Source organism: Rhinatrema bivittatum, chromosome 2, assembly GCF_901001135.1.
Source record: "Rhinatrema bivittatum chromosome 2, aRhiBiv1.1, whole genome shotgun sequence".
Taxonomy (NCBI): Eukaryota; Metazoa; Chordata; class Amphibia; order Gymnophiona; family Rhinatrematidae; genus Rhinatrema; species Rhinatrema bivittatum.
The window spans coordinates 2,897,250-2,917,983 of NC_042616.1; the positions used below are offsets into that span (position 1 = coordinate 2,897,250).

At 44.9% G+C, this 20,734-nt stretch overlaps 1 protein-coding gene across 1 annotated transcript in view; it reads left to right on the plus strand.

The window, feature by feature from the left end:
- LOC115086007 (regenerating islet-derived protein 4-like) overlaps window positions 1–14,916 on the plus strand; it is a 55,029-nt gene extending 40,113 nt beyond the window's left edge. The window contains exons 4-6 of the mRNA XM_029592588.1: window positions 4,456–4,593; window positions 4,816–4,930; window positions 14,422–14,916. Of these exons, the coding sequence (XP_029448448.1) occupies window positions 4,456–4,593; window positions 4,816–4,930; window positions 14,422–14,489 (321 nt within the window). The 3' untranslated portion in view covers window positions 14,490–14,916. The remainder of the gene's footprint in view (window positions 1–4,455; window positions 4,594–4,815; window positions 4,931–14,421) is intronic.
- The last annotated feature ends 5,818 nt before the right edge of the window (window positions 14,917–20,734 follow it).

Here is a 20,734-nt window from a genome sequence, read left to right on the forward strand (position 1 = left end):
GGAATTAATGAACCTACGGCGCAAGGACAATGGACCCAAAGGACAGTATGGGATCTCAGTAGGCAATTCCACTGTACGGTATGCAGAAGGATCCATGTCAGCCTTTGAGGAGTGAGAGAATTATAGTACTTTACCTCTGTGGTACTGACAGAGGCAATGACATCAATAACAGACCTGAAGTATACCAGAGAGTCGATAGGTGTTTCCCATCTGGGTCTCCTTAGTCACACACTGTCAAGAAGAGCAGTGAAGGGATGGCAAGCAAACAAATTTCAAGGAGCAGTAGCATAAATTCCTTTAGAGTTGGAGACTATTCCTTGCATATCTGTGTCATATAAGATTAGTTGATACATGGCGGCTTTGGTCCTTGTTTCTTAGTTGGATATTGAACAAGGCAAGGATGCCAACTAACATACAAAGAGGCATAAGGCTGAAGCAAATTAAATAGGTGAAACTGGCTGGAGAATAGATGATAACATGGCAGAAGGCTTGTGATAGTACTAGCAGTTGGAATCACGATTAGTGTGGAGCAGAGGCCGAAGCGCGGGTGAAGAAGAAACCAGGCTTTGGGTGCAGGTGCCTCCTGCAGGTTATAGAAAAGAACCCAAAAGACTTGGAAGTGCCATGGAACTTATGGTTGGCTGCACACACTCCTGTGGGCCAATAGCATTTGGAAGGGAAAACTAGGAGATTGGAACAACTGATAGATGTTGAAACTCTGGGTGCAGGCACCTCCTGCATGTCATTGAAGCCCAGAAAGAATGCATGCATCTCTCGTAAGTTGAAAATGTTCCCAGAACAATTGAAGACACCACCTGCAGGTCGACAGAAGGTAACAGGAATGACTGAAGATCGAGCAACCTGGGTGCAGGCACCTCCTGCAGGTCGAGTGGGGCCCAGGAAGAAATACAGGCATCTCTTGTGGATTGAACAGAGATAGTCCCTGGAACAATTGCAGGTGACTCCTGTAGGTCAAGAGGAGTTCCGAGACCAGTCTGGACTTGAAATGGATCTGACGCAGGTGCCTCCTGCGGGTCATTAAAAAAACAATTCAGGCACATCAACATGAAAAATTATTGGCTAGGAACAGGTTATTAAAAAGTCCAGGAAACTTAAGCCCATTGCAGGAACATGCTCACCGAGTTCATGGCCTTCTCATCCTGTTGTGAACACAGGGAATGCGGTTGCTTGCTCAGGGAAAGTGAGCCCTTGAACCACGGCATGACCCCAGAGTGAGGCTCCAAGGAAAGCACCATGGGAGGCGTGCAGTTCAGGCACGAGCTGGACTCAGAACTTGAAACATAGCTTGGGTCTTGGAACATAGCTGAGTCTTGATGTATCTTGGAACTTGGAACATAGCTTGAATCTTGGAACACAGCTGGAAGCCTGGAACGACTCTAACTCGAACCTCTGCTGAACCTGAATGCACAGAGTGAGACCCTACAACACAATGTTGGTCTCAGGGGTATCCCTCCGGCCACTTGTTAGCCCTTTCTGATCTGCCGCTTGGGAACGAGGAGTACATTAGGTCAGACGAAGGCCAAGGACAGGACACAGCATGACATGGAACTCGGATGAAGACTCAGAAGACTTGGAAGACCTGGAACTTGTCACGAAGACTTGGACTGGAGACGTAGACTCGGAGGACTTGGAACTGGAGAGAGTCAGGTACAGAAGTAGTTCAGCCTTCCAGGACATTGCACCTGGAAGTGCCCTGGAAGTGCGCCCTACACAGCCACCCATGGGCTGGTCACAGTCCACGCTGTCCCACTGCACACCCTATACAACCCACCATAGGTTGGTCGTGGACCACGCAGGTAGCAGGACAGGCTCAGGACATCACTTGGAACTGGGAACAAGACTTGGAACAAGGAAAAGATGATCCACTGGCTGGTCAAGCTCCATGAGCCTGGAACTAGGAACACAGACAGGAACTTGAGACTTGACTTATAACTTGGAACTTGAAACTTGGAACTGTAACAAGGATGTACTCCAAGGACTTGATCCAGAAAAGACAGACTTGGAAACAGGCTCTGTACCAGGAAGTGCCCTACACAGCTGCCCATGGCTGGTCATGGACCATGACGCTGGCACACCTGGAGGAAGGACAAGGGAAAATCCAGAAGTCTGGAACACCAGGAGCTTGATAGAAGAATTGGATGAGACAAAGATTCAGAAGACTAGACGAGGGACCAACAGGAGACCAGGAACACAGAACATGCAAAATGACGGCGCTATGAAGGGACAAGGAAGCCAGGAACCAAGACTGGAACAGGAACAGGAGGATCAGGAACATCTAATGAAGATCATAGAGCCATCTAGACAGAAGAAGGCCACGTAGGACCTTGCCGGATGAAGAGACCATGGACAAGCATGAAGATCTGATGCAAAAGCCCCAAGAAAGAGACCAAGAGCCTTTTTATAGGGCTGAAGGCAGGATGAGACAATGACATCATCAGTTGGGGCTGCGGGGCTTTTCCCGCTACCGGTCCTTTAAATATCCTGAAGAGGCACATGCCTATGCAGGAGCCTGGACAGGCAGGAGAGGCAGCATCTACGGCGTCCCTGCCATGTGAAAGATGGCGTCAACAGTGGCACCCAGCCACGCAGGAGACAGTTGCAGTGGCCCTCACTGCCATGGAGCATGGCGGTGGCGGCAGCACCTATGCCACAAGATGAGCATCCCGGTAGCGGCTCCATGCCACGAGGAGGTGGAGTCAGTGGCAGCCTTTCCTGCTATGGACAGCGGAGACAGGCTCCTCAGCCGTGAAGATGGGCAGCCTCGGCAGCAGCTCTCAGCCACTTAGGAAGAACGGCAGTGGCATCCAGGCCGCACGGGAGCAGCAGGGCCGGCATCGGGTCCGTAGGTGAGAGAAGCTGCTTGCGGGATGGGTCCCGCGAGCGGTGAGTGTAACATTTCGGTTTATATTAATGATCCAGCATGGAAGTTTTTAGAAATATATTGCATGCAGTTATGCTATCTACATGGGGATTGTTGCTCTATAGTGATTCCTACATCCGTTGTCACAAGGAATGGTGTCAGGAAATAGGTTCTCAATGTCCTTTTAACCTGTTCAGAAAGTCTGTGGTGTCATCTAGTAAACTGTTTATGCTTTATATTACGGGTTTGAGAATTATTTCCTCTCTGAATGTCCCAATACCTGTTTAAACATTACAAAAGGAGATAGGGCTAGAAAATGTACATGAAGTTTTACCCATTATCCTAACTTCTCTGTTATTTCAGGAGCCTTCACAGAACATGTTCACCTTCCTTATCATATCTCTTCCATTTTATCATGATTATTATTGTTATTATTACAAAGATTTGTTGTTCACTATCCTACTGGAGTACTCAGAGCAAGGTACAGGCTTACAGAGCTGCCAGGAGGGAGATTATAGGCAAGCCCTGGATTTCTGACAACCACATTCTAATGCATTATGGGATGTGCAGCACTGATTTCAATGGTAAATCCCAGGCACTACAAATCCCACACTGCTGTGGAATGCAAGTTCAAAACAAGGACTTGCCAAAAAGTGTCCATCCTGGAACGGGGGAACTTGGCAGCTCTGGACTTACAGAATGCAGAATTACAGAATGCAGAATTACAGAATGCATTACAGAATTACAGAATCACAGAATGCATTACAGAATTACAGAATGCATTACAGAATTACAGAATGCAGAATTACAGAATGCATTACAGAATTACAGAATCACAGAATGCATTACAGAATTACAGAATGCATTACAGAATTACAGAATGCAGAATTACAGAATGCATTACAGAATTACAGAATCACAGAATGCATTACAGAATTACAGAATTACAGAATGCATTACAGAATTACAGAATCACAGAATGCATTACAGAATTACAGAATGCATTACAGAATTACAGAATCACAGAATGCATTACAGAATTACAGAATGCATTACAGAATTACAGAATGCAGAATTACAGAATGCATTACAGAATTACAGAATCACAGAATGCATTACAGAATTACAGAATGCATTACAGAATTACAGAATGCATTACAGAATTACAGAATCACAGAATGCATTACAGAATTACAGAATGCATTACAGAATTACAGAATCACAGAATGCATTACAGAATTACAGAATGCATTACAGAATTACAGAATGCATTACAGAATGCAGAATTACAGAATTACAGAATTTCAGAATGCAGAATTACAGAATGCAGAATTACAGAATGCATTACAGAATTACAGAATGCATTACACGCCTAATGATATATGAATCATAATACATGGACAGAGCTACAATCCCTCCCCAAGCATCTCTTAACAATTTTAGGAGCCTGCATAAAACAGTTCCCTTTCCCCATCATCTCTGTGCCATTTTTGTTGCCTGTGTACACAGCAATGATACTTCCCCCATTGCCTCTTGGCTGTCCTTTTATTTATTGATGATTTCTTTTCTCACAGTTTGAATGCCAGGCCTATGGGCATGGAGCACATTTGGCTTCCATTCTGGATTCCGCTGAGGCATCCATCATAGCCTCCCACATTTTAGCCTATCAAAAAAACCAGCCCGTGTGGATTGGGCTCCATGATCCTGAACAGGTATTGTGATGCTCTTTCTCTTTCAAGGGAACTTGCACTTAGGATAATGTGCTTTTAAGTTAATCAATCTTAAGTTATTAAGCGCTTATTACAGCCTTTTGTCAGAAAACATTTTATTAAGAGATTGTTTTCTCTCTCTTAAGGTAACATGTTCTTAAGTGATTGCTTTTAGAAGGTAACATGCTTTTAAGATTCTGATATTCCTTGCATTAACATTTCTAGAACCGTCGCTGGAAGTGGAACGATGGCTCCATGTACAATTATAGATCTTGGCGGGCTAATCAACCAGACAACACCCAGAACAATGAATACTGTGTGGAGTTATCATGCAGCGATGGTAAGTGCCATGAATTATCCTCTAGATTAGCTCAAACTGCAATGGCTTTCACAGGGTAATTTTCAACTAGTTTGCATAGTATGCTGACTTTTCCCAGTATTTTCAAAGCAAAGTTTGAAAATACTCAGATACTTGGTGAGATACAAGCACACATTCACTCACATAAACTTATACTTATGTACATACTTCTTTTTTTTTTTTACATAATGTTTATTCAGCAAAGTTCACATATATAACAATCATACAATAAGTCAAATAGCAAGATAAGCTAACATCAACCAGACTACAAAACAAAGCCACCCAAGTATCTCATCCTACAATGGGCCCTTTACTGCTTTTTATATATATCAACCTCTAACAGCTTCAACCAAACTCAAACCCCTCCTCCCCTTTTAGAATACCAAACAAACTTTATACTTGTAGCCTCTCTGACATTCATTACCACCCAACATTCAAACTCCCCTCCACATTCTTCTTCACCCACACATTCACACACCTAACACACCTACTAACGTTCCTCCTTCCCATGCGAGAAAGCAGATCACCACACACACACCTATCACCAATCAGTAGAGTAACCATGATCTGTCAGTGTTTTGCCACGTGAATACCAAAAAACTTCATACTTGTAGCCTCTCTGACATTCATTACCACCCAACATTCAAACTCCCCACCACATTCTTCTCCACCCACACATTCACACACACACCTAACACACCTACTAACGTTCCTCCTTCCCATGCGAGAAAGCAGTTCACCACACACACACCTATCACCAATCAGTAGAGTTGAAAAGATTGTTTCCACAGACTACAGGTGTTGAGAAGACTCAAACCTCTCCTATATCTCCACGACTTTAGAACTGTTCTGCAATCCCTAATATTTTCAAAAATAGATTATTGCAGCGCTCTTCTCACTGGCCTACCCAGCTCAACCACCAAACCTCTTCAAATGATACAGAATGCTGCTGCCAGAATTTTAACCAGTACCAACCGAAGAGATCATATTACACCAATTCTCCGAAACCTTCACTGGTTACCAGTCTACTACAGAGTCCTTCACAAATCTCTCACCCTGATACACAAGTCCATCCATAACTATTTTCATCTTGACCTTGAATTTCCCCTCATACTCCATACATCCAACAGACCGATTAGAGAAATCCACAAAGGAGAGTTACAATCCCCTCCAACCAAAACCATTCGCCTAGTTTCGACCAGGGTCCGAGCCTTTTCTCTAGCAGGTCCAAACATTTGGAATAGCCTTCCTGCAGAACTCAGGTTGGAACCATGCCTACTAACTTTTAAAAAAAAACTTAAGACTTGGCTGTTCCTACTAGCCTTCTTGGATCCTTCAGACACACAATAATCTACCATCCTACTCACGAGCCATGGAACATGCCTTCTTTGTGAGATGCCTCTTATCCAATACCTCCGCAATTAAACTATCTTATGACTTTTGATTTTAAGTTACGGCCCTACTCGGGCCTTTTTTACTCTATTTACTTCCAAGCTGTAAAGCCTCCAAGTTTATAGTCCTTGTTCAATGTAACTTTCTTGCTCTCTCTCTGATTATAACTTATTGTTCCGTTTTTTGTTACAAGTTTTCTATCCCTCGTTCGATGTAAACCGATCTGATATGGTATTCAACCATGAAGCTCGGTATAGAAAAATGTGAAATAAATAAATAAATAACCATGATCTGTCAGTGTTTTGCCCCGTGAATACCAAACAAACTTCATACTTGTAGCCTCTCTGACATTCATTACCACCCAACATTCAAACTCCCCACCACATTCTTCTCCACCCACACATTCACACACACACCTAACACACCTACTAACGTTCCTCCTTCCTGTGGGAGAAAGCAGATCACCACACACACACCTATCACCAATCAGTAGAGTAACCATGATCTGTCAGTGTTTTGTCACGTGATTACCAAACAAACTTCATACTTGTAGCCTCTCTGACATTCATTACCACCCAACATTCAAACTCCCCTCCACATTCTTCTCCACCCACACATTCACACACACACCTAACACACTTACTAACGTTCCTCCTTCCTGTGGGAGAAAGCAGATCACCACATACACACCTATCACCAATCAGTAGAGTAAGCATGATCTGTCAGCGTTTTGCCACCTGATGGAAAATCTTAGGAAATGCCTCTATATAGTTATCTGCCTACTTTCGTCTAGCATATTTCACATCCAGCCTTTCCATTAGTATATATTCAGACATTCTAGCTTGCCATAGCCCCAGCACGGGTAACATCTCATCTATTCACTTAATCAAAACACATTTACATGTCGCCGCCAAGGCTAAAGAAATAATAGAGACTACCCTTTACCCAATCTGGAGAGTCCTGATAAAGCACACAGCAGTAATATTTCATCCTGTTGGGAAAGCACCACCCCCACACACTCCTGTATAACCTGACCTCAGAAGAGTGTTATTTTACAGCATTTCAGTAATCTATGAACCACAGTGCCATTCTCTAGCTTACACGGGTCTCTGCTAGTTACATATGATCATTAAAATATGCATGGTGTAATATTTTGAACTGGGTTTCACATAAGGACATGACCACAAATGCCTTATGCATAGATTTGCTGCAACTATGCACATCATCAGAAGAAATAACAGCATCCAACTGTCTGCTCCAATAATTAGCCAATGAAGTAAGTCCTCCAAAGTTAACTATTTCTTACATATTGTATGTGTTGCGAACGCGGAGGTGCGGTTGCTTGCTCAGAGAGATTGTGAGCTCTTGGGCCACGGTGCGTCTCAATAGAGGAGCCTCAAGACACCCACCATGGGAGGTGAGAGTGTTTGGGCACGGGCTGGAGTGGAACAAGGCTGGACCAGGATCAAGACTTGGAACATCAGGAACTGGAACAAGGCAGGCTCAGCCCTCCACTGGACCTGCACTCACAGGTGAGACCCAGCAACGCAAAGCTGGTCTCAAGAGTAGCCCTCCGGCCACTTGGTACCCCTTCTGGACCTGCCGCTTGGGAACAATGAATACGTGAGGCCAGATGGAAGCTGAGGGCAGAAACAAGACGAGACTTGGAACTCAGGAACTTGGAAGACTCAGATGAGGTTATGTGGAACTTGGAAGACTCAAACAAGGATACATGGAACTTGGAAGACTCAGACAAGATTTCAGTATATTTGGAAGACTCGGACAAGGTTTCATAGAACTTGGAAGGCTTGGACAAGGATCCAGGATACTTGGAAGACTCAGGCAAAGATGCAGGGTTCAGGCACTAGTACAGGATGAGTACTGCACCGCAGCAAGCTCTATACAGCAAAGCAGACTCCAGGTGATAAAGTGAAGGTTTGGAACCAGAAACATGTCAAAGATTCAGGAGTGGCCTGCACTAAGGCTTGCCCTACACAGCCACCCATGGCTGGTCGCAGACTAGGCTGAAGCAGAGCATGTTCTGGCTTGAGTCTTGGACATGGACGGAAGCAGGCACAAAATACTCTGAAGACCAGGAACAGGATTCAAGATTTAGGATTCAAGACTCGGAACTCGGATTCAGGAACAGACCTCAGAAATAAAAACAAGGGGCCTTCCGGAGACTTGCACTGCAGACATGAAGACAGGCCTTGTGCCACAAAGCGCCCTAAACAGACCCCCATGGGCTGGTCACAGACCACGACAGTGGCACGCCAGGAAAGGTGGACAAGCAGGGAACCTGGAAGCAGGACGAAGAGCTGGAGACGAGGATATCAGGACCAGGACTGGAACACGGAACATCAGGAACTTCAGGACATTAGACATGGAACATCAGAACTTATGGACAAAGAACATCAGGACACTGAAGAGACAACAAAGGAGCTTCAATGAAGAACAGGAACAGGACCACTTAGAGAATAGCCACTGGAACAGGACCACTTAGAGAATAGCCACTGCCATTAGCAATGGTTACATGGAATAGACTTAGTTTTTGGGTACTTGCCAGGTTCTTATGGCCTGGATTGGCCACTGTTGGAAACAGGATGCTGGGCTTGATGGACCTTTGGTCTGACCCAGTATGGCATTTTCTTATGTTCTTATGTTCTTATGACCCAGGAGACCAGGAACATCTAGAACATCTAACAAGGAGCCATCAAGACACAAGAAGACCATGGAGAACCTTGACCGGAAGAAGACCACAGACCACTGTGAAGTCCGATTCGAAGGCCTCAAGGAAGTGGAAGAGAGCCCTTTTATAGGTCTGGATGAGGTGCAGACTGATAAGGTCATCCTGTGGGGATGTGGGCTTTTCCTGCTGCTGGCCCTTTAAATATTGTGACGAGGCATGTGCCCACACCTAGAGGAGCTCAGGAGGTGGAGGCAGTCAGAGAGGCCATACTGGCGGTGTTCCTGCCACGAAGAGGAGGAAGCAGCAGCGTCGGCTGCACGAGAGAGGCAGCGGAGGTCTGGGGCATCTGGGCCGCATAGGAGCGGACAACAGCCGTGGCTCACAACTGGGAAGAAGCAGGAGCCCACAGCAGGGTGGGCCCACTGGGGTACGCAGCAGAAACGCAGCACTCTGGGCCGCGCAGGGAGCAAGGTCAAATGGTGGCTCCTCGGTTGCAAGGTGAAAGTACAGCAGTGGTCCAGCCGGCCTAGGCCGCGATGAGAGAACATCCTGTGACATCGGGCCAAGGTGAGAGGCTGCTCGTGGGAGGGGCTCCGTGAGCAGCATCGTAACAGCATGGGACTGTGAAATAATATTCTTTGCTTTACCCACGCTTTGCACCAAGCTTGCAAAAGCATATTCCTTACTAATATCTTCTGTAGACACTTGAAACAATCTTGCTTGCAAAAATTTGAAGAAATGTTGCTGTAACAGGGTATACTATGTTTTCAAGCTCCTAATGAGTGTCAGATTAGTAACTGCTCATCATAAAGATGATCAGCTTGCATCTAAGTGTGAAAAACGTGTTTATATTGCATTCCAAGTGAAAGCCTTACTGTTCTGGACTGCCCATCGTCAGAACATCACCAGGCCAATATTGCTGTCTACATCCAAACCTTTTTTTATTTTACAACCTTTATCAGTCATGAGTCCTGGGTGTGGAGCAGAAACAGGGACGACCAGGGAGCAAGCATCCCCACCACCATCTTTGGCACAATGCATAAATTTGCTCGTGTAGCATTCTCCAACAAAGCGCAGTTGACATGCAGGATCATGTATCTAACCATGAAGGTCGTTATCTAACCATGAAGGTCGGTATAGAAAAGTGTTAAATAAATGTAGCTTAAGATGAGGGAAATCAAGCCCTCCATGTTCCATACTGGTAACCAATTTACTGTATCTCACTTGAGCACATTTTCCTTTCCAAACAAATTGGAGAAACACAGATTTAAGCACAGAAAGGTCTTCCCTAGTTAGATAACGAGGAAACATATGTAATCTACCTAACAATTTAGGAAGGATCATCACTTTCAGTAATGCACAGCGTCCTATGATGAATGAATCAATAAATCTGTAGGAATTCCAGGTATAACGTCAGCAATACTAAGGGCATTAATGAACAAGAGGTCCCTTGCTATCTACATCCCCAAGTATTTTACCTTATTGCTGTGCCAGGTCTTACATTTTAGGGTTCCAGTTCCCTCAAGATCCAAGAATAAAGCCTCAGAGTTGTCACAGTTAATTTTTACCCCTGCAACAGAGTAAAGTTTGGAAAAGAGTTCCAGTGTCATTAGTACACTATGGTAAGGATCACTGACAAATAGTAAAATATCATCTACAAAAAGCAAGATTTGAGCTACTTGGTCCTGTGACTGCTGGCTCCTCTAATAGTTTTATGGTCAATGGTTCTACTGCGAACTCAAACAATGAGATGGTAAATTTAAAACACACGTGTGGGTGCCCGAGACACAAACGTCGGTGAGCGGAGATGTGCTGGAATTTTAAATCATGCCTGCACTTGCGCATGTAAGTCTGCTCCTAATTTTAGTACCTACTTTGCTGATCTCTCGTAGGACTTTGCTGGCTTCAACACGTGTTAGCGGAGTCTAAAACATGCTCATGCAAGGGACGTTCCCAGTTTTTTTACACTTAGTTCACCAGTTGGCCCAGTCAATATCAAGTTTTCCAGACCTCTCTGGTTTTTTATCCTATAGTCCGTCCGTCCCCTCAGTTGATCTGTACCCCTCACCCTGTTGTGTAAACCCTAAAATGCAAGATCTGTGGACTTTGCCACACCTCTCATCCCAAACTGAAACTTTCTGATAGGAAGCCATTTATAAGCAATTTATCACTCAGTTACTTTTTAAACATGTAACTACTGTACAATATGACCCTGAAAACCATAATTGTTCATTACTCAAAAAAGATAATCCCACGATATAGAGTCAAAGGCCTTTTTGGGATCCAGACTCTAGACAAGGGCCTTTCGGGTTTACTTGAGTTAAAGCAGCAATCGTGCATCTAACATTTTTAACTCGTTGTCTGCCATGGACAAAGCTCGTTTGATCATCAGCAATTAAGCCAGGAAGCACTATATTAATAAAGTCTGCCAAACAGACACCTGGAGCTTCAGATCCGCATTTATCAATGGTATTGAGAGATATGAACGGACATCAGAGACTGTTTCATTGCCAATGAAAGATTGGCCATTACTAAGACAGAGTCATAAAAATTTACAGAGGATGGAGTAATATCTTGTAATATTCTGATGCCAATCCATCTAAAGCAGATGCTTTCCCCAGCTTTAGTCATTGGATAGCTGCATACACTTCTGTATCACTAATGGGTATATTCAGCCTGTCAAGTTGCTCCACACTAAGAAATGGGCATTAAGGCATGCCTTGGGGAAACCCCTGGCTAGCCACGTTTTTTTCCAGCCTGCTGACTGCTTATGGATTCATAAACTATTTTCACTCTCTTTAGCTTCATGACAAAGCAGTCCAGTACTGCCTTGAACTCTGCTAATAAAAGACCTTTGCCCCTTAACTTTGACCAGATTTACTAGAAGCTTACTAGCCCTATTACCATATTTATACAGTTTATGTTTGAAGAAAGTTAACGATTTCCTAGCACTCTGAAACAGCATAGTATTCAGTGCAGTTCCTATTTTCTCTTATCTTCCTCATCTAATGTAGTGCAATGTTGAGCCTGGGCTAACCTAGCTGCTTGACTGAGTCTGAGAATTTCGGTATCCCTAAGCTTATTCTGTTTTGCCATGTACGACGCTATCACATTCCCTCTCATTACTGCCTTACAAGCATCCCATAATAAAGTTGTGGAAATTGGGTCCGTATCATTACATACCTTATAGTCTTGCCATTGACTTTGTACATATGTATGAAAGTAAAGACTAGGACTCATTCTCCAAATTATTTAATGCCCCCTGTCCTGGATCTTCTACCTCCATACCCAATGATACTGGAGTATGATGAGTTACTGAAAGTATACCTATCTTTGACTCACTCATTACATCGGCTGGCCTCAGGACTCGTGACCGGTCTCTCTCACCTCCCGCTTCATTCCGCTGGGGACGCTGCTCGGCGGCAGGGCGGGGGGAGCGCTCCCAGTGTGGCCCTCTTCTTTTTGGCTCTGCCTCTCATTGTGAGGTCTCTCCTCGTGACGGAGGTGCCACCACCGCCGGCTCCCTATTATTGGGCCTCCAGGTACGCGCGATCCTCTACCTCTCTTAAAGAGCCCGCAGCACACCAGAGTTCCTGATCCTTCATCCTGACGTCATCTCCTCGGGACTATATTAGGCGATCCCTGACTGCCAGAACTCACCTTGGCAACTTGTCTTCTCTCCTTGAGACTTAGTTGCTACATCCAACCACTCCACACTTGTCTCCTGCCTCTGACCATTGCTATGTCCGACCACTCCATGCTTGTCTCCTGCCTCCGACCATTGCTACGTCCGACTATTCCACGCTTGTCTCCTGCCTCCAATTATTGCTATGTTCAACTACTCCAAGCTTGTCTCCTGCCTCCGACCATTGCTACGCCTGACCACACCACAACAGTCTCCTGCCTCCGACCATTGCTACCCCTGACCACACCACAACAGTCTCCTGTCTCCGTCGATTGCTATGTCCGACCACTCCACGCTTGTCTCCTGCCTCCGACCATTGCCACGTCCGACCACTCTATGCTTGTCTCCTGCCTCCAATCATTGCTTCGTCCGACCACACCATAATAGTCTCCTGCCTCCGACCATTGCAATGCCTGACCACACCACAACAGTCTCCTGTCTCTGACCATTGCTACGCCTGACCACACCACAACAGTCTCCTGTCTCCCTCCATTGCTACGTCCGACCACTCCACGCTTGTCTCCTGCCTCCGACCATTGCTACGTCCGACCACTCCACGCTTGTCTCCTGCCTCCGACCATTGCTACGCCTGACCACACCACAACAGTCTCCTGTCTCTGACCATTGCTACGCCTGACCACACCACAACAGTCTCCTGTCTCCGTCCATTGCTACGTTCGACCACTCCACGCTTGTCTCCTGCCTCCGACCATTGCTACGTCCGACCACTCCACGCTTGTCTCCTGCCTCCGACCATTGCTACGCCTGACCACACCACAACAGTCTCCTGTCTCCGACCATTGCTATGTCCGACTACTCCATGCTTGTCTCCTGCCTCCGACCATTGCTCGCCTGACCATACCACAACAGTCTCCTGTCTCCGTCCATTGCTACGCTGGACCTCTTCTCATTCCTTTAGCTCCGCCTGCCAATGGTGGGGACCTGCAGGGCTCTACCCCTCTGCTACGTCAACCCTGCTCTGGCCCAAGTTCCACAAATCCCGCGGATCATAGCATCACTTAACCTGGGGAACACATTCTCCGCAATCAACAAATAATACAGGCTAGAGTAATACTTTTAAGAGTTAGAGTAGCCAATAAAATCCTGTTCCCCAAGGGTGTAAAACCTGCCAAGCATCCAACAATCCCAACTACAAAATTGACTGCCAATTTTTTCTGATCCTATTTATGCTCCCTAGGTATTCTGCAATCTATTTGACTCTTGGTCACTATATTAAAGTCCCCACCTAACATTACCCAATAATCTGGAAATTATAACAGTGAAAACATCATGATAACAAGTGCTGGGACCATAAAGATCACAAAACATGATTTTTTGCCCAAACAATTTCCCAAAAATTGTAACATCTGCCCTTTTAATCTGATGCCTGATGCTCCAACTGGAAAGGCAGTTGTTTGTGGATTATTATGTCCACTTCTCTTTGTGACCTCCTAGTTCTGAAAATCACAGCTAAACTCCTAACTTTCTTTCTCTGCCCTAATTCTGCTCCCGTAGCCACCCACATTTAAGGTCAATGTAGGAGCCTCACTCAAAACGTTAGGGGCCTAATTCTAAAAGTTAGTAGCTTAACTCTTTGAAAATTGGCCCCAGTGTGCCCATATTTAGGAGCCTGTATCGTATTTAGAAAATAAGCTTTTTTTTAATATCAGCCTCTGATAATTTATTAATCTTTAATTTCTTTTGCAGTATTTCTAAAATGGAATGACTATAACTGCAATACAGCGAATCATTTCATCTGCAAATTCAAACCATAAGCAGAAAACATTGACTTTCTTCATACAGGAAACACGTCCAGCAGTTTCACTGGAAGGAAGCCTCAGCTCTGTATTGTTTTTGTGCAAATTACATAGAATGCAAATAGATTTCTGAATTTTATTTTATAAAGAGTGGCATGATAGGTCCTCACTTTTATAAAATAGCTGTGTTAACTCTATAAGCAAGTGCATATCATGAATTAATATATCATACAAATATCATACATGTGAATATGATTACTGAGCTGTACGGAGATTTGATTATAACCTTATGTTAATAAATGCTGACTGCGACATTGTGGTCCTCAGATTACAGTGTGTCACAGAAATGCCTAACTTAATTTTGTTCTTTGGTTCTATATTGAAGAATTTCTTCTCTCTCCAGGAGATTAGCTCTTACTCTCTAAATTGTAATTCATCACCACCCCTTCCTGCCCACTCCTCCTCATATGGTGCAGCTCTCCCCATTCTCCTTGATTAGGAGATTTTACTGATGTTACAGCTCTCGCCCTATCCTTCACAGCTCTCCCTATGATCTATACCTTGGAGATGTTGGTAAATGGGGTGTAACATAGTTCTTAACATGTAATGACATCTACTATTTGGACAATGTAGACTGCCCAGTTGCTCCTTTTCACACTATTCTGGAAAGAGAGAATGGGAAATCTATTTATTTCGGCATACTATACAGACCCCCATCACAGACAGAGCAGATAGATGGATATTTAACTGAGGATTTTCACAGGATTACTGTGAAAGGGTAGATGCTGCTGCTAGAAGATTTTAATCTTCCAGATGTTGATTGGGACATCCTAGGTGCAGTATCTTCTAGAAGGAGGGAGATCTGGGATACTCTGTAAGGAGAACTGTTCTGTCAAATGGTAACAGAACCAACATGGGAGGAGATCTTACTGGACCTGACGCTTACCAATGGAGACGGTTTTTCTGATGTTGTAGTGGATGATCATCTGGGAAACAGTGAACACAGGATGCTATAGTTCAATATTAGGACTCAACAAACGAAGCTTCAATCTAAGGTGAGGGTCTTAGACTTCTGGAAAACTAAGTTTCTTAGAATGAGGGAGTATTTCAAGGATGGGAAAATCTAGGGGAAGTGGAAGAGCAGAAAGAGCTATCACAAGGGCAACTCATCTTTTTGTTAGGAATGTAAATAAAGGAAGAGGGAAAGAGACCATTATGGGGGTTTTTTAACGAAGTAGCTGAAAAGGTAAGTCAGAAAAGGTTTGCATTCATAAACTACAAGAGATCACAGAAAGAGGAAGACAGGAGACAATATCCAGAAAAATTAAGAGAAGCTGGGAAAGTAGTCAGGAATGTGAAAATTCAAATAGAAGAAAAATAGCAAATACAGTAAAATGGGGGGCTAGATATGTTAGTGACAGAAGTGAGAAAGTGGCACTGTGAGACTCACAGGTGAAGGGGAGGAATGTGTAGAGGCTGATGAAAAAGCAAAATTGCTTAACAAATATTTGTGTTCGGTGTTCACTGTGGAAGGGCCTGGAGCAGGACCACATTAAAGAAGCACAAATAAGATTTGAAATGAGGAAACCTCAATCGATTTTCAGAACAGTGCGTTGGTGAGGAGCTAACTAAACTTAAAGGAGATAGGGTGATGGGTCCAGATGGGATACATCTGAAGATATTAAGAGACGTTAGAGATGTCCTAGCAGCTCCACTGGTGACCTTTTCAATGCTTCTTTAGAGACTGGAGTACTTCCGGAGGGCAGGAAAAGGGAAGATGTGGTTCCTCTACATAAAAGTAGAATTAAGGAGGAGGCTGGGAACTACAGGCCAGTGAGCCTCACCTCTGTGGTGAGCAAACTAATGGAATTGCTGCTAAAACAGAGGAGAGTGTAATTTTTGGACTCCAATCGGTTGCAGGATCAAGGGCAGTCTGGTTTTACCAGAGGTAAATCTTGTCAGACAATTCTGTTCAATTTCTTTGATTGGGTGACCAGAGATGTGGATCAAGGGAGAGAACTAGACATAGCGTACTTGACACGGTTCCACACAGAATAAATAAATACATTGGGCACCCTTGGTAATGGCCTGGATTTATCAATAGGCACACTAGGCCAGCAGAAATCTGGGGAGAAAGTAGCTGTAGATTTCTGGCCTTTCAGCTCAGCAGAGAACAGCCCTCTGCTTCCTAATCCAGCCTGCAGGGAACAGCAGAGCCTGAGGAAGACAAATCAAAGGGGGATAATTTCAGGGAGATTAGGAGGAGCTGAGTATAGATCATTGGAGGGTGGGGGATGAAAGGTGTTGACTGGGGAACTAGGGTAGTGTTTATATGTGTTTGTTTTTAAACCCTTCCCCCAAAAAAAAAAATAAAGTAGGCAAAATCACACAAACTTTTACATGTTTTCCTATTTTTTTATTCCTGAAATGCATCAAAATAGGAAATGTCATCGGTATTTCCTATTTCATAGTAAATGAATGTGCACCTGTACTCTGAAGCATGCACTTCCAAGTGACTGTGTACGGCCCCCCCCATGATCAAGTTTGAAAAATAATGTATCTCCTTTTTAAATGTCATCAGTATTTCCTATTTCATTGTAAATGAATGCGCACCTCTACTCTGAAGCATGCACTTCTAAGTGACTGTGGACAGCCCTCCATGATCAAGTTTGAAAACTATTATCATATCTCCTTTTTAAATGTCATCGGTATTTCCTATTTGATTGTAAATGAATGCGCACCTCAACTCTGAAGCATGCACTTCTAAGTGACTATGGACAGCCCTCCCCATGATCAAGTTTGAGAACTATTGTATCTCCTTTTTAAATGTCATCACTATTTCCTATTTCATTGTAAATGAATGCGCACCTCTACTCTGAAGCATGCACTTCTAAGTGACTGTTGATGGCCCCCCCATGATCAAGTTTGAAAACTATTGTATCTCCTTTTTAAATGTCATCGGTATTTCCTATTTCATTGTAAATGAATGTGCACTTCTACTCTGAAGCATGCACTTCCAAGTGACTGTGGACAGCCCTCCATGATCAAGTTTGAGAACTATTGAATCTCCTTTTTAAATGTCATCGGTATTTCCGCATTCATTGTAAATGAATGCGCACCTCTACTCTGAAGCATGCACTTCTAAGTGACTATGGACAGCCCTCCCCATGATCAAGTTTGAGAACTATTGTATCTCCTTTTTAAATGTCATCGGTATTTCCTATTTCATTGTAAATGAATGCGCACCTCTACTCTGAAGCATGCACTTCCGAGTGACTGTGGACAGCCCTCCATGATCAAGTTTGAGAACTATTGTATCTCCTTTTTAAATGTTATCGGTATTTCCTATTTCATTGTAATTGAATGCCCACTCTACTCTGAAGCATGCACTTCTAAGTGACTGTAGACGGCTCCCCCATGATCAAGTTAGAAAACTATTGTATCTCCTTTTTTAATGTCATCTGTATTTCCTATTTCATTGTAAATGAATGCGCACCTCTACTCTGAAGCATGCACTTCTAAGTGACTGTTGATGGCCCCCCCAAGATCAAGTTTGAAAACTATTGTATCTCCTTTTTAAATGTTAGCGCTAGCAGCTGGTTTCCAAAATAACCTAAAAAGATACATAATAAAATGCTTAAGGAATATTGGAGAAGCTGTGTATTCAAAAGATCTGGTTATGTCAGAAAATTTAACGTTTCTGGTAAATAGATGCACAAATACAGAAACCTCTTTAGTGTATATAGCTCATGCAGAGAGTGTTTGCCGTGGAATCTTTGTAAAGAGGAATCTGGTGCTTCTGGAAATAGTTTTCTGAAAGGGTATAGAATATCCTATTGTTAGTGCAAAGGCCGCTTCTTAGCTACTGTAAATTAATAGGTTGAATGCGTTCAAAGAGCAGTGTGTTGTGCCTGTCGGTTGCAAACGGCTGCGACATCTCATGCTTACCTCTTTTTTCGCTTCACTGTGTAATCTGGGACGAGTGGCGGCTTCTGCTAGTCACCGCCAACGTCCCTGGTGTTTCTGGGATGGAGTGGGCACTGCCGGCCGCCATCTTGCTTTTGGAGTCATGGCGGTAACCTCAGGGGCGTCCCCTCTGTATGACGTAGTCTCGCTACTTGTACCTAAGTAGACCAGCCCGATACATTGACGAGTTAGCAAGGACTTTCCTCATTGCTGAATCCACCTACTCGGACCTTCGGTTCCTCTTCCTGGCTTGCTGTGGCAAACGCTCTGAGTACCCGCATCTCAGAGGCTCTTCTGAGTTCCTGAGCTATCCGATCCTCAGAGGGCCTTTCTGCCTTTGAACTTTTGCTTGTTCTACTTCTCAGGACTTCCTTGGAACCACGTCTCATGAGTACTTCCAGTACATCTACTCTACCAAGCCTTGCTGGGATTGACTGCGGTGTACCCCGTACCACAGGCCACTACTGCGTACTTCTAAGCCGGATTAACTTCACCACTCTCAGCTCTGTAGATTGGTGCCTCAACGTCATCTTAGCCTTCTGAGTCTCTGTATCTCTGACTACCTCTTGATCTCCACCTGTATCATCATCCTCGGCATACCCTGCTTGCAGGCCACTACCGGATCTGCACATCAGAAGTAATTGCTCCACTACTGAGAAGGTTGTCTGGCATACCCTGCTCTCTACTGCTCTCTACTGCAGTTCCCGCTCCTCGGGTTCCGCCTTTTCTCTCCTATAATAAAGTCTCTTTACAGTTGTGTCCTAAGCCTCTGAGACCGCGTCTACTGACGTTGAGGCCCACAGGGCTCCTCTCTTTGGGTGGAGTCATCTCTCACCTCGGCCCAGAGTTCACTTCCATACCAAAACATAACACAGTGGAACTTGGTTGTGATTGTGGAATCATTTGAAGAAGTCATATCACATTATACCACAACAGGAGGGCTCAAGAATTCAACACAGGTGGAAAACCAAGAAATCAACACCAAATGGTGCTGTTTCAATATTTGGCTGCATTAAGTGGCTGCCGCATATACGGATAACTTTTGATCTGGATAAAAGCTATCTGCATAAGTGAAGGGTGGGACAGGCATGTTGTGAGACAGATACTTATCGGGCTAACTTAGGGGGTTATTTTATATCCGTATTGCGTGCGATAGCAAGCCCGGGGGGGGGGGGGGGGGGGGGGCGGAGTCTGGGTGGGGTTGGGATGAGGCGGACATGGCAGTATCTTTGCTGGCAGTGATATGTTAAGCCACGTAATCACCTTTCACAGTGGTGCAATTGGGTGCGAAATCCGGCAGTGATAACACCGCGGTGGTGCAATCGCTGCAGGCTTTTGTATGCTATCCCCCCCTTTCACCCCCCCTCCCCCCGTTACCGCTGGGATTCACCATTCTCTGCCAGAATGGAAAATCCAGGCCTTAGCTGGATAAAACCCAAAGTGTTATGGGATTCTCAGTTTTAGTGGACCCTTGGGCCAACCTGCTGGAGACTGGGAAAGATGGACAATGTCTCTAGTGAGTATCAGGCCGTGACGCAGATGTTCGGGCAGGACGTAGATACTCTTCACCCTGGAAGCTGGAGCTCACCCGGGAGGAGCCCGTAGGGGCCCGGCCGCTGGGACTTAGGCGGGTTGTGGATCAGGACAGGTAACTGGAACCATACTAGAACAGTAGAGACACTGTAACTGGGCTCGGGTTCTTCAGCCAGGCAGGAACTGTAGCAGAACTCGGGTACTGGAACCAGGCAGGAACTGTAGCAGGTACTGTGGCAGGCTAGCAGGAACCAAGCAGGTACTCTGGCAGGCAGGAATGGATCGACGAAGCAAGGCGAGTCACTCCGGGGCACAGCGCAAGCAGGCATCAGGAGGCTAAGCCATTGCAAGGCAAAGACTGGATGGCCGCTGCCGGCTTATCAAGGCCGTGGCGTCTGACGTCAGGAATTGGGCGGAGTCACCACTGGCGGGAAATGGCCTAGAAGAGCGCCCAAGCGGCGCTCGCGCGCGCCTAGGAGCAGGGCATTCTTGGGAGACCTCGCAGCGGCGCAACTCCAGCGGGGACGCCGCCAAACAGGCCGCAAACCAGGCCTTCGGAAGCGGGAGCAGGTACGGGAGCTTGGAGGTAAAGTTCTTGCTGCGGTGCTCGCGGCCAGAACTGTAACACAAAGTTCAGCTTTATCTGATAAATTATCTGCATACATTAGACCTGCTATCCAGACAGTCTAGAGTTAAACAAATAAACTTATTCACTAACTAAAGCATTAGATAGCTGGATGAATTCAGCTGTATCTGATAAATTA